This window comes from Gymnogyps californianus, chromosome 3 (assembly GCF_018139145.2).
Source record: "Gymnogyps californianus isolate 813 chromosome 3, ASM1813914v2, whole genome shotgun sequence".
In the NCBI taxonomy this organism is placed as follows: Eukaryota; Metazoa; Chordata; class Aves; order Accipitriformes; family Cathartidae; genus Gymnogyps; species Gymnogyps californianus.
Genome location: NC_059473.1, coordinates 54,719,259 through 54,733,473, shown reverse-complemented (window position 1 = coordinate 54,733,473; position 14,215 = coordinate 54,719,259). Strand labels below are relative to the sequence as shown.

The following is a 14,215-nucleotide window of genomic DNA, read 5'->3' as shown; positions in this document are numbered from 1 at the left end:
CTCTTCTCTCAGGTGAAGAATTTCTCCTTGACTAAAAATTCTCAAGAACACTTAGAAATATGCAGGGGTATGCTTTCAAAGGAAAACAGAATTCAGTAGCCTCAAAAAAACTTATGAATTATGTCCACCCTTTTCGTCTGACTGCATATTTAAGAGGAAGTCCTCTTAGAGCAAAGTTTGCTTACCTTGTATTTTCTGATTCTGCACATGTAACTGCAGTACTTACTGCATCAAGCTACTGAAGAACACTCAGGCTATAACAATGCTCTTGCTACCAAACATTCCTCTCCCTCAAAGTAATAATAAATGCACGTAAGTGACTGAACACCTGATGTCTTGATAAAGAGAACCCAAAGTAAACCACTGTCTCAAAAACATCCCCTGTGAAATTTTTGTAAAAACATATTTTACACAAGATGTTAGCTGCAAATGTACCAATACATTAAGCAGCTTCTGCTGCAGATACCATTTGCATAAGATTATTACTTCTAGAAACTAAAAAAAGCAGTAAAGGGACAAAGTGAAGCCAAAAGCAATGAAAAAGAAAGATGTAGTAACTGCAACAGTAAGCATTGGGGTTTTTTTTTGTATGATACTGAGATTTCTAAATGTTAAGCTTGCATTTTCCAGATTGTGGATTGTCTCTTAGCAGGAGCCTTCATCTATGACAAACAAAAGGAAGGAGAACTGGTAACATGACTTTGGAGGCACATTCTACAGTTAAGAAATAAAAAGCAATATTCTCTTGTAAGCACATCACCCAGAAATGACACTTCTGCCATGCATGTATCTAAAATAAGAATATTCCTAAGAGTGAGTTAGTAACAGGGAATTGCTTTGCTTCAGACTGATGGAAGCATAAAACATCCTTACAGCTTCAAGACAAAACACAAAAACATTAGATCAGATAGGACAAGCGTGACACCCATGATAGCATTTTCATAGTATGAAACAAATCTGTAACAGAATCATTAAGTCCTATCTAAATTTATATCAGTAGATAAGTATTGGGCATCTTGGGTATGATACAATGCTCTGACAACTTTACACAAAAAGCATGTTAAGTCCACCTCCCAGCAGCAATTCATGCTTATGAAATGGAGTTAATCCTTGGGAGTTCAACTTCCCTACACAATGTAACAATTCAGTATTTATAATTTAGCACCTACCTCTATGCAAAGTTCATTAGGAAACAAAATGAATCCTGAGGAAAACAGGATTTGTTTCAATATATGGTACATAACCATTATTAAGTTCAGTTTTAATTAGGGAAAAAAACAGTGCTTGTCCTGGAAGGTGAGCACCATTTTGTAGATACGTTTAGAATATACGTTGGGTTATACATCAATGGAGTTAACAGACTTAACAATCAAAACTTATTTTTTAATTGTAGTATGCATCAGCTTTAGTTTTATTCCTAACAAATTCCTGAAGAAGTATCTTTTAAAAGAATTTCCCAAGCTGACAGCTTGTTTTCACAACCTTAAAAATAACCTTTTAGGAATTTTACTGGCATAATTTTATAATGCCGTCTTCCACATTCATCTTAGCATTAGCCATGACTAAAATGTAGGTGCAAGGGTATAGGTATATACACACTGCTGTTCAGAATAAAATAGCATTTGGAAATATTCAAGAAAAAGGACATGTTAAAATTACATAGGTGACATGTAAGTACATTCAAACATTACTTTTACTCATGTTTAAACTTGTAAGTTAAACCTCTTACTTTAGATGACTTATTTCTATACTACAGCTGCTAGCAATTAATCTTGCCTTTATAGCCTGAGTTTAAGACATAAGCAAGCTACACAACAAAACAGTAAGCTTGAGGCATGAGTGTGATGCAAACAGCTGCACAAAAATATGCAGAGCTGTGGTCAGGTACCAGCGGAAGGTCTGACTTCAAGGCAGTTTTCTCCACCAGGGAGTAAATTCACCTTTGAGACAAACTTCATCAACTCGCAGACCTATATCACACATTTGGAACTATTTGTTGAATCAGGGTAGCTTGAGCTAAACTGGTAAACTTTTTCGTGTATTAAAGGCATAACTAATAGGAATGCATAATCAAAATTATCCAGGCCCAAGTGTTAGAGGTTCATCAACACTGAGTGAATGTAGATTTTTAATTTTTTTTTAATTCATATTCTTATGGAAAAGGAAACTTTTTATCTAACAGAAGACTATTTTTTCTTTTTATATTTAAGTTACTGTCTAACAGGTCTTACCTAAAAGTCATAATATGTCCATTGGCACAGAAACATGCAAGGCAGATACTGTTACTCAATGACACTATGTCTCCACGAAGAACAAAAGAAGTCTCTGTTATGTTTTGCTTATAAATACAGTTCTGGGATGGCAGTGAGATAACTTTTGCTTGCTTTTCCGAACATATCACTGCATATTGGTTTTCACTGATTTCCTGAGAGGAAGAGGGGGACACTGAGACAGGTCGTCGCTTCTTTGATTTATCTTTTTCATCTTTATCTTCAGGAACATTATGTTCTCTCCAGGGTTCATGTGCTGGTGGGACCAAAGATCCTGTGGTATCCAGAAAAGCCATTCTCAAGATTGCCCCTTTTAGCCTCAGGATGGTTCCTAGGAAAAAGAAGTTGAGCACATTTCTAGAACAGTTCTCCTAAACTGTTGTTCCAAGCTACAAAGTATTCCTTTAAGAAGCTAGCACAATGAAAAGGAAACAAGAACTTAGGCTTGCCTCTGCAGCAAAACAGACATACCAAAACTTTTGGATGTTCATCTAAAAGCCAATGAAGAATGTGCAAAACCACATACATATTCAAGAAAATGTTAAACCAGTTTTCAAGGGTTAAGTGTATGCATACTCCTCCATTAACTTCAACGGAAATGCATACCTTTATTAAGAGAGGCAAGCTGGAATGCACATTTGTATTCAAGTTCAGTGTCACAAATGCAACTCATTTCATTCTCTCCTGAGGAGTACACAGTGTGCTTAATAGCGACAATAAATGTTATTAGTCAAAGGTGAGCACCTCCTTTTTCTTCAATACAGACAGGTTCAGAAACAAGCAACATGTGGGTTTCTTTAACTCTGCAGTTCACGCTTGAATCCACTTCTCTAGCATAAAATGAAAGTGGAAAAGTTTTCCCTCCCCACTGTTTAAATCACTGTCTCTGTAGGCCAGATCTTAAGCTAATACATTTCTTATTTTACTCACATTTATTCACATGTAAGTAAAAACATGAACATTTGCTAAGTACATAAAGAAATCATATACATGGCAGTATCTTTTAAGGCTTACACTGCAGATCCAGTGATTAAACATACCATCTAGTCTGCAGCCTTGCCTTTACAATCAAACGTTACCAAATCTGAATACTGCTGTCAATACCATACTCGACAAGCACAAATCACATATATGGTCTAGAGGTCATACTATTCCTAATCACTATTTCAATCAAATAGCATTGCAATTTGCATGTCCTGATACCATCTGTGCGAGCAAAGTGGAGCACAGTAGCATGTTCTGCATGAGACAGTGGTAGCAGGAAAGCCAGATCTATGCCTAAACAGCATATTCAGCAAACCATTAATACATAATTACAACTAAATCAGTTGCTGTGTATCAGAAAAACAAGATACAAGACCTCTCACAGCAATCCAAAGGAATATTTTATCACTAATATTTCAAGTTAGTTGTTCAATATACAACCCTTAATTTGTATTCCCTTTTCATGATGCAGGAAACAAAGTTTTCTACATCATGAATAAAAAAAAGTAAATTGAGCATTTGCAATACTCATCTCTTCTGCTACCTCTGTTTAACAATTGCCAGGTACTACATTAAGGTTAGCAAACATGCTTTTCTCAGCAAGTATATGTTAAAGCGGTATTTTTATATCATATGAGATCATATTTTCAACTTTGGAACTTCAAAACTCTGGTAATGAAGTAACCAATCTAGATTGTTAACCTTAGTAGCTAGATCAATGGAGTATATATTAATTTTTAATTAATTCATAATTGAAAAAAACAGTTTTTTTTTTTTAAAAAAACCGACAAGAATACTTTATCAAGTATACTTTAGCCCATCTGCTTTGTACATACCACTAGGAGAAACAATTACTGGCTGAAGAAGTCTTTGCTCTCCTCCTGGGGGTAAGTTCAGTACAATGACAAGCACTGTACCCAGCGTGGTCCCAACCCACAGGCATGGGGAAGGCGACGTATCAGCCTTTCTTGTGAAAGTCTCACAAAAATGAAGAGCTGAAATTGCCTCGCGTGACTCTTTATCAATGCTAGTTACACTAGAACTCCGGGATCGACTGAAAGAGTTGTCTTTAACATCTGAAAATAAATCAGTATTAATTAAAAAGAATGGCAAAATGCAGAGATTAAAAGAATTCAGATTTTGTTTTTTGTTCTTTAGCATGAAGTATATACTAACTACCACTCTCTTGATTATTACTCCTGTATTCTTCCTTAGTCATATTTCCTTTCAGCCCAGGTTTCAACACCGTATCCTGAACAAAGAGCCCAATCTTTTTTTGCAGAGGTTGCCATTAGGTAATTGTCATGAACAATTGTTATGCATATTTGTCTTCTTGGGACAGAATAACAGTCACCATCAAAAAGGACTCCTCCTTTAAAAAAAAACTGAATTACAAACCTCTCTGCCAATCAGATCAGATTAAAAATATTGGCTTCCATGGAACATGGTTTAATAACCTTATGAAGATGCAACTATTTTACTTTAAGAACTGCAGTGACATCCAGACAGCATGATAACATGTAACCTGTAATGACTCACAATGGAGTCATTAGTGGAGGAGGTCTAACAGGCTATTTACACACACCCAAACTTTTAGTCAGAGAAACATCAAATGCTACCAAATGCCACCTGGCACTGGTATGCAAAGCTGAAGATTTCCATTTTGAATACTGTAGTGTAGTGCCAGAAATGGCACTTTTCAGGACATCTTTCTCACTGCTTAGCAAATAGGGTTCTCAGAACAGAGAATGAATTCTAATATTAACAAAAGCTCAAACCAGTAAACATGCTGCTCCATTCTAGCTGTGCGCTGTCTGTATGTGTGGTGATACTTAACATGTCAGCATGTCTGAATTTATCTGTGCATTCATGAATTAATGCTTTACTTTCTTAACTCATCATTCCAAAATTCTAGCACAAGACAACGCTTACTAGTAAGAGTTTCATGCAATTTATATCATGACTTTTAAAAAAATTAAGTTACTGTTTTGGATCTTTGGGTAGAGTATAGATGCAATTGGCATCTTTAAATCAGGATTAAGAGCTGAAGAGCAACATTTAACCACATACTTTCTGGAAGTATCACTATGCTGATTTCATTAAATTATTGCAAACCTTTCTACAAAGAACATCTAATATGCATTTGAAAAGCATACAAACTAGATTTCGACTGACTAAATACAGACATCTACTCAACACAAACAGTGAATCTTCTCAGAGATACCTGTCTTATTCCAACAAGGACAGAACATTTATTGTCCTGCCAAATTTTAGCTAAGTCAAATGTAAAACATGGATTACAGAAAGAAACTAGGTCAACCACTCAGATGTTGACATCCTAAGTTTTCACATTTAAAAAAAATCAAATCTGGAGTAAAACAATGAAAACAATTATTTGTGTTTATAATTCTTCTAATGACCACAACCTCTTAAGATGCTTGTTTCTTCAGGCTTGAATATTTACTAGCTTAATACGGTAACTGCAATAGGCATAAAATTAAATGTGTATTTGTTGAGTTGCATCTGGTTGAATATTCGAAGAGCATGTGTACAAATTCCAGAAGCACTGGAATGGACAGGAAAAACCCCATAAAAATTAACTTGCCAGACAATACGGGCATTGTGGAGAGTGGACAACTCATTCAGAAGAGAGAACTGACGGTAAAGAGTTTAACTGCTTTAGTGCATATTATTTATCCTGAAGTCAAGGAAGAATCTATGGTTTGTTAATGGATTAGTTTCAGATGAAGAGGAAGGAACAACAGTGTGATGACCCACTACACACCACTTCATCAGAAGGACGGAAAGATGAGGTTCTTGAGCAACTAAACCAAAGGATAGGACCTAATGGCAATGGTACCTTAATCATCTGGATTACATTGAAAAGCAATGGTATAATGCAGACTAAAGTACGTTCAAGATAACTGCTGTTTTAGAAAAAGTGGAGGATAAATACAGAAGCACATACTTTAAACTTTGTTTTGACTACTTAGGGAGGAAAAGGGGTAGGTTAAAGATCTAAAGACAGAAAAGTAATCTGAAAGAATGAGATCACAGAAGAGTAGGTTTCAAGAATCCATGGAAAGAAAGGAGAGAAACCGATAAGGATAATGAACTTGGGAGAAAGGCATTTCAGCTGTCTCCTAGAGCCAGCAGATATGGCCACATAAGTGACAAAAAAATACAAGCAAGCCAACAATCTTTGAAGAACACTATGCAAAAGCTATCCCACTAGGAGAAAAGATAGAAGTAAAATAAGAAAAGATTATAATTGCTTAAGTTATTTACAGACCTGAAAATCTAGAATAATTTTACACAGAACAAAATGAGCCATCTAAGCGCAGATATCCACACACGTGCAAAGTCAAGCAAAACCAGTCAAAGGCTATTACAACTTGGACGGTACAAACTATTTTATGAGTATACCAGAAGTGAGATGACAAAAAAATTTCCATTATTTCAGTAGAAAGAACAGCAAACATTAAATGATGTAGAAAATACTGAAACTCAGGATTGGAAAATGCTGAAAGAATTGCAGCATTCTCTTTTCTCCAGTCTTCATTAAAAAAAAAGATGACTTCTAAGTACTTATTGCTATCAAAGAACTGGGAGTAAACCAACAGTACAATTAGAATGAATTGGATAATATTTAAGTACAAATGTGTTTCAGTTTGCAAAGCATGATAAAATTCACCCTAAACTGAAATCATCCCTAAACCACTAGTAAACATAGTAAGGCAGAACAGAAACAGATTGAAAAGACAAATCAAATTTTTCTGCTCTTTCGTGCCAACAAGGCCACAGTTAAATCCCTCTTGTTCTGGGCACAAGAGTATTAGAAAGATGAGGAAAAATTCCAAGTCCAGAGATTAACAGAAGCCATCCTAGATTTAGACAGCATAACCTAAAAAAGGAGAAGGAACTGAATTTTGTAAAAAAAAAAAAAAATCTGCAAAAATGAAGATTAGATACACAATGACAGCTTTCAACAGCATAAAAGATGGCTAACAAAAAGATAGGGAGCACTTGCTATCCCTGTTCATTGTGGAAAGGGCAAGAAAAAGTTAATATGGTAGCAAGAAGACTGATTAAATAACAGGAAATTTGTCTAACTGGCTATAAAACATTGGAACTTTCTGTCTGGGATTTTTCTAAAAACTTATTTATTGGAGGCTCATGAATAGATGAGAGGTTAAATTGTCAGACGTCTGGATCCTTGCCATAGCAATGGATTAAAGGATCTCTGAGGGTTCCTTCCAACTTCACATTTCTCTGAGTGGAGCAAGCTGTAATTGTAAATTGTAAATCAGGGTGGTCCAGCTCTGTTTCAGGATATCCCAGTGCCATGGACTCTTTCCTTGCCGACAGCAACAGTTGTCAAATACACAGTTCTGCAGCTGCCAGTCTGATCCTGGTCTGCCTTCTGCTGGGGTTGTGGTAGCGATTCTGCTGCAGGAGGGAGAGCGAGCTACGGCAGGCAGAAGGCAGCTTTCACATTCAAGGCTGCATCTACTGCTATAAGTCTACAGCTGTCCCCCATCATCTTTAGAGAACAAGGCAGGGGAGCTGGATCTGATCTACAAGCTGGCAAAGTACTAAAAAAAAAAAATCATAAATCTACTCATTTGTATGCTGTTTTAGTTATGCAATATAATGACCTTTAGTATTACAGACTTCACAACTGAACTGCTTATATAAAAAGTTACTGTGCTTTTTCAAGAAAAATGAAATTCTCAGACTGGTCATCCATCCAAACAGCTGTATATTATCTTCATTTAGAGAGAGTGGTCATAAGACAATTAACAACTGTAAAACTGTCCAACTATTTGTTGAGTGGACCTCAACATATCCTGTTATTCTTAAGATACTTCATTTTTCAATTTAAAAATCTATCAGATGGTTCTAAATAGGCAGTCATTTTCCTTACATTACCTGCCTATTCAGGCTTTTGCTATCACAGCACTACTGATTGAGTGACAGATGCCTAAAAATTATGACAAAAGTGCGATAAGCCATGTACAAGATTTGCAGGCTTACCTTATGATGACAGCAATGACATTTTGTGCCTGACAGCCCCCCAAAAGAATGGAATTAAAATTTTAGTTCTACATTTCAAATAAATGCAACAAAGTCATGATAGTTTACATAATTTAGGACACTTACTTTAATGTACTTGCATTCTGTAAAACAGTTTTAGTAAAAATAAAATCAACTATGTAAACTTACCTAAATCAGGCTTTAACTCAGTTGGCAAACTTAGCTTCCTGGACATCTTTGCTGAAAAGTGAAGTATATCTTTTTTTTAAAAAGAATAAACATGATTCTGCTGGCCTTTATTTGCTTCTTTCTCAATATTTAATATATCATTGTTTTTTACATTAATTGCAGTACTTAACAGGATTTCTACTAAAGCAGAGCCTCACTTCCACAAGGGAGGGGTGCAAAGTAAAACACGGAAGACACCAAAATCACCAAATACAGCATTTTATGATTTTTGCCAAGCTTCATTTCTCCTCAGGCTTCAGGCAGAACTTGATGGATTGGATGAATTTTGCTTTGGCTCAACCTCAAGTTTTATCTCCTCAGGTGAGAGGACAGAATAGACTTTTGGTTATTGCAAGAATGCGCACTGAAGTTTACATAAAGTTAACATCCCATCCCCTCCTCTTCTGCCCTACTTCCTGATCAAACCTGAGATAATTAAAATAGAGAAAAGATGAACTTTTAATTACACTAAAACGTTAATGCATGTGTAAAAAGCCAGTAATCTGAGATGCAATCTGCAACCTTAGAAGAATGAAGATGTTACAGAGAATAATTATAAAATCAGCATCATAAACACTTGCACCACTGTCAAACAAAAGATAGTATAATTTTGATAATATTGCTGAAGTAAAAAAATAGCACTTGAACTCATCCCTGACTTGGAAAATTCTCTTTATAGTAATGCAAATCTTGTGGTCCATTTAAAATGCAGTACAATACTAACAAATGCTGCTACAATAAAAGTCACTAGTAAACTAGTAGCCATACATCCCTCTTCCATCTTTCTTTCAACAATTACTGGAGAAGAAATAATTCTGATGTAGCTTAACTACTAGACCAGGGCTAGACACTGAATTTATTTCCCAGCCACATACTTGAATTTTGATATATCATTTAATTCTTTACTATCTTGTAAGGGTAATACTTCTCTACCTAAAGCAGATATTGAGAATAGCCTCATAATTCTACGATTACCTTGTAATGGATACCAGTCATAAAGCAGCCTGAATCTTGCTGCTTCTCTCAGCTAAAAATGGAGTTAACTCATTCTAATTATCGTTTTAACAGAAATCATTACGTTTTCTACATATTCTGAAGAACAGCATGCGATTTAAAAGTTACTTTCACTCCTTCAAAAAGCGAAATACTTCATTGTATCATGAATTATGCTCATCAATATTGCAAACGCTCGTTATCTGAACAGTTGAACGGTTTTATTCCTGTCATACATCATAAAAATTTGAGAAAAAGACTCCAGAAATAATCTTCTAATTTCCTTCATGTGTCAATGTTACAAAGTATGTCCTATTCAAATTAAATTGAAATTACTTACTTTCAAACTGAAATGCTAGTCACTTTAACTTACTTTAGTGCAGGCTGAAACTGAAAAGGGTAGTCCGACTACATGTTTTCTACCCTCATCTTGCATTGGCACTGGCATCTCATCTAAATGAAGTTTCTGCCAAGGGTTGTTTTCAACAAGATCAACTCCTGTTTCAGATCAGAGCTCAGCTATACAAACAGGAAACCATGGTACAAAACAGAACTAGTAACCAGGAGCCCAGCTTGAACTTATATCAGCTTGGAAAGAGATCATGAAACCTCATCTGGAATTGTGAATTATAAGATGGGCATTCCTCATCATAAGACTTGTTTTCTGTGTTAGACATGTAAATCCTAAAAGCTGAGATACTGAACAAAAGCCCAACTATGTACACAGAAAATAATTCGAGTTATTTTTGGCTTTTCACAGCTTTTACCATGTGTGAATACCAGCAATGATTAATTAACTTAGTCACTTTGAAGACCAGAGCAGTCAGTTTTGGCTTTTCAAATAGAAATGTTTAACACACAATTTTAACAACTTGGAGAAAACTGACAAAAAACTAAGATACTAGGTAACAGGTAATATAGCAGGTAATAACAAGTACAGGCAAGTGTGTTGGATTCTAAGAGTCAATCCATAGTTTTAGCTTTTTGTTCCTTAGTGAAAGGCCAGCTGTGTGAACTAGGTTGATAAGGTAAACCAAATTTGTCAGACATCATTTTCTACAAACACTGAACTATGCCTCATTAATAGGATAAGAGGATACATGACTTGTTAAAAAGGATGTCATTGCTAGAAATTGTGAATTAATGTGCTATGCAAAAAAATACATTTCAGAACATACATTAATGTGTCAAAACCCTCACTAACTCAAATGTAAATAGGAAACAAGAACCTATTTAAATAGCAGTAGTGCCATCTTGTGTTTAAAGAAAAAAGTGCCTAAAGATGCAATAAGAAAATAGGAATATTTCGCCAGCTAAGCCGTTTTTAACTAACATTACTTAGTATAAAAAACATCTGCTTGTATTGGTATCTGGCTTAACGTTTACAATAGTTTTGGAAAATTCAGTTTTGCTATGCCTCAGATGAAAAACAGCAACATGCTAGACAACTTCTACGACACAAAAGATATAAATCAGAGAAATGGAAAGACAGGATGGAGATCTACAGAGAGAGCGCTCAACATCAGGCTTTTTACTCCAGTTGTACAACAGGGCAAAGGTGATGGTGACCGCTGCTGCTGGGTGTGGCTGACCCAAGTAGTAGCTGTCATATCAGAGTTTAATACCTCTCTTGGTGGTGGTTGCTGCAGCATTTACAGCCAAGACTACCCTTCTGCAGCTGGTGTGAGACAAGGAGACAGAGATCAGGGAGCTGTTTTGCTCCTCCTGGCCCACCGCTGCTCAGGGCAACAATGACTATTTTGTCTGTGTTTAGACCTACATTTAATACTCCTCTAAATTAGAAAACCTAGTCATACACAGACACACACACACACGCGTTCTTTCTGCTGCTAATATATATAATTAAATAAGTATCATATGAAAGTATGATATTAGAGAACTGCCCAAAAACAACGTTCAGGATTCTTGGAGATGTCTCATAGGTTGGGCTTGAGGGGGCAGGTGTTAAAATATGAAAGGTTATCTTAGCATAGTGTGTTATATTTCAGCATAGCAGGCTCAACCAATTCAATGAAGAAAACCTGAAGGCTGAGACATGACTGAACTATCAATAGGAAGCTGTGGCTTAAAAGTAATAGTTATATTTTATTTGCAGTGGGTTATCCTGAGTTGATACTTTACAATGTATAGCACATCAGTTTGAGAGCTATAGAGTAATTTCTCATCCATTCCTTATTTAAGGAAACAGTCTAAACCTTTTAAAAAAATTCTAAAGATTGTAAGAGACAAGTGTCTTGGTATTTTGACAGACAAGAGAACAGTTTACATAAAGCCTATTTCATTTAACATTTAATGAGAAATAACTAAGCAGCTTAGAATTTGTTAGACATACCAAAGTTCCCAAATTATTCTATATTTGACAACTACACAGAAGTGAAAGATTTACATCACCAATTTCAAGATGCTTGAAGAACTGAATATTGTACTGGTGACAGTACAATGGAGAAATAGATTATCAATGCTGAAATCTCTACATTTGATATAAGAATAATAAAACCATTTTACAAGAGAATGTAACAAAAGATGTACTTGATATATCCAAAATTAGATCAAAGTATTAAAAACACATTGGAAGAAACAGTCTTAGTCTGGTATTAGGGCAAATGAGAACTTATGGTGAGCATCTTAAGATTTAATTCCATGAAAACAGCATTAACAGTCAATGACTTTAGCACTGTTTGAAAAATTTAGGTGTACACTTAGAATGTAACAAATGTGAAAAACCTTATGTCAATAGTAACAGCAGCGATTATGGAAGTTTGGAATTAAAGCTAGTCTGCTTAGATCTGCCTACTAATATTGTTTACAATTGGTTTTAAATTTATAAAATGCAGAAAATAAAAAAACAATTTTCCTGAAAAGTGTTTGACACGTAGCCTACTGGAACAGTTATGAAGGTCTTAGAATCTACAGTATTTTGCATGCACCTTTACTAAAGCTTCCTCCAGAAATGGACGTTACAATACCTCTTAACTTCTGACCTGATTTGTAGCTATATATTTAATTGCATATCTCTCTTCATGCCAAATAATTAACTGACCAAAGTATGAGTAAAACAGCTTAAGATTTTGCTTCCACTGAAGTTGGATCACAATGCCTTTCTATAAAAATGACATGGCCTTAGAAATTAAATACTTCCCACCAATTCTTCTTCCTATAAGTTCATCTACATTTGGTATACTTCTCTGTACTACTTCACAACACATTATTTATACTTTCAAATATTTGCCATTCCTAAGAGAAATGGCTGCTTTTAATAATTGCCACAGTATTTTCTATAATTTCTAGAAATGTTTAGTTAAACCAAGTATCTCCATATATCTAAGGTATTTGCAATTTTTCCAAAGTTCACCTCTGATGCAAATAAAAGGGAAACGTGACCCAAAAGCAACATATTCACAACAGGTCTTCAACTTGAGTTACTATCCATTCCCTAGCACTGAACATTCACAACCAAGTATTCAGAAAAAAACAGAAGACCAACTGATCTTAACAGTATATATGGCAAAGCTGAAGTGTTGGTACATGAAGCATTTACATTTTGTTTTATTTATGTTATTGTTGCAGTCTTAGATGGTTTTTGATCTTTTAACAAAGCAAGAATCCTTGTCTGATACTGTCACTAATGATAGAAATCTGTAGAAATGAAGATGTCTCTACATAAGTTTCAATAAAGTGATTAAATTGACAATGGCTTCATATTTCTAAATGCATGTGTATTACATTACCACCTTACAGCCCTATCACGGAAATGAAATTACTTCGCACTTTGCAAGCAGTATTCCCTTACTCACTGTTCCCATGTGACAAAAAACACAAGAGTGATTAACAGCAACTGAAATTATCAATGTAAATAATTCTTGTTCTGTTTCACAATGCATTTGACAGGTTACATTTCACACATTGACAAAGAATGGAAAGAACTTGAGCTGATTGCACTATATGCCAGTGCAAAGAGCTACAACCACGCTACACAAATTCATCCATGTGAACACAGCTGACGGTAAACAATTTGTTTCATACAACATGGTGAAGTTAATGACAGTAAGTGACATTCACATTTTACAAAACTTGTTGTCCATTCACATTTAGTTGGCAATTCAGTTTAAAAACAATGAAACGCAAAAAGATGCAACTATTAACATCGAAGAAGAGGTGTTTTACTGATGTGGAAGAGCTTAGAATGTAAGTTCGGAAAGAGCCATGCAGAGTAAACATGCCAGATAAGGTATAGAAGACATGGCAGTGAAAAAAAAAAAAACAAAAACAAACATTCAGTGCACAGTATTGAACCACTCAAAACTCTAACAGAATGCAGATGAAATAATTAAGTTTCTTTAAACTTCCAGTAAACTGTGCAAGTTACCCAAATCACAGTATGGGCTGACTGGGAGATGCTTATGAATTACATGTCAGATGCATTATTGTCTCAATTAACTCTGCATTTAACTTACACCCTGCATTTAACTTACACCCTGAAGAATGCATTACTTGTAAATAAATGTTTTGCTTTTTTAGCTGTGAAAGACATTCACAATACTTTCAGTTGAAAAGCTTCAAGCTGAAACAGATATCAAGAGTTCTACAGAATTGTTATTAGCATGTTTTATTAAGATTGTAACATTACTCTGAAAAAAGTGAAAAAATAATGAAGTCACACTCAAACATACTACGTTTTTTGC

At 35.2% G+C, this 14,215-nt stretch overlaps 1 protein-coding gene across 5 annotated transcripts in view; it reads right to left on the bottom strand.

The window, feature by feature from the left end:
- STXBP5 (syntaxin binding protein 5) overlaps window positions 1-14,215 on the bottom strand; it is a 116,978-nt gene that overhangs the window by 8,387 nt on the left and 94,376 nt on the right. For 4 of the 5 annotated variants that reach the window (XM_050893450.1, XM_050893445.1, XM_050893446.1 and 1 more), the window contains 3 exons: window positions 8,481-8,531; window positions 4,091-4,330; window positions 2,232-2,601 (listed from right to left, as the gene is read on the bottom strand). In XM_050893450.1, the coding sequence (XP_050749407.1) occupies window positions 2,232-2,601; window positions 4,091-4,330; window positions 8,481-8,531 (661 nt within the window). The remainder of the gene's footprint in view (window positions 1-2,231; window positions 2,602-4,090; window positions 4,331-8,480; window positions 8,532-14,215) is intronic. The other variant, XM_050893448.1, reaches the window with a different exon arrangement.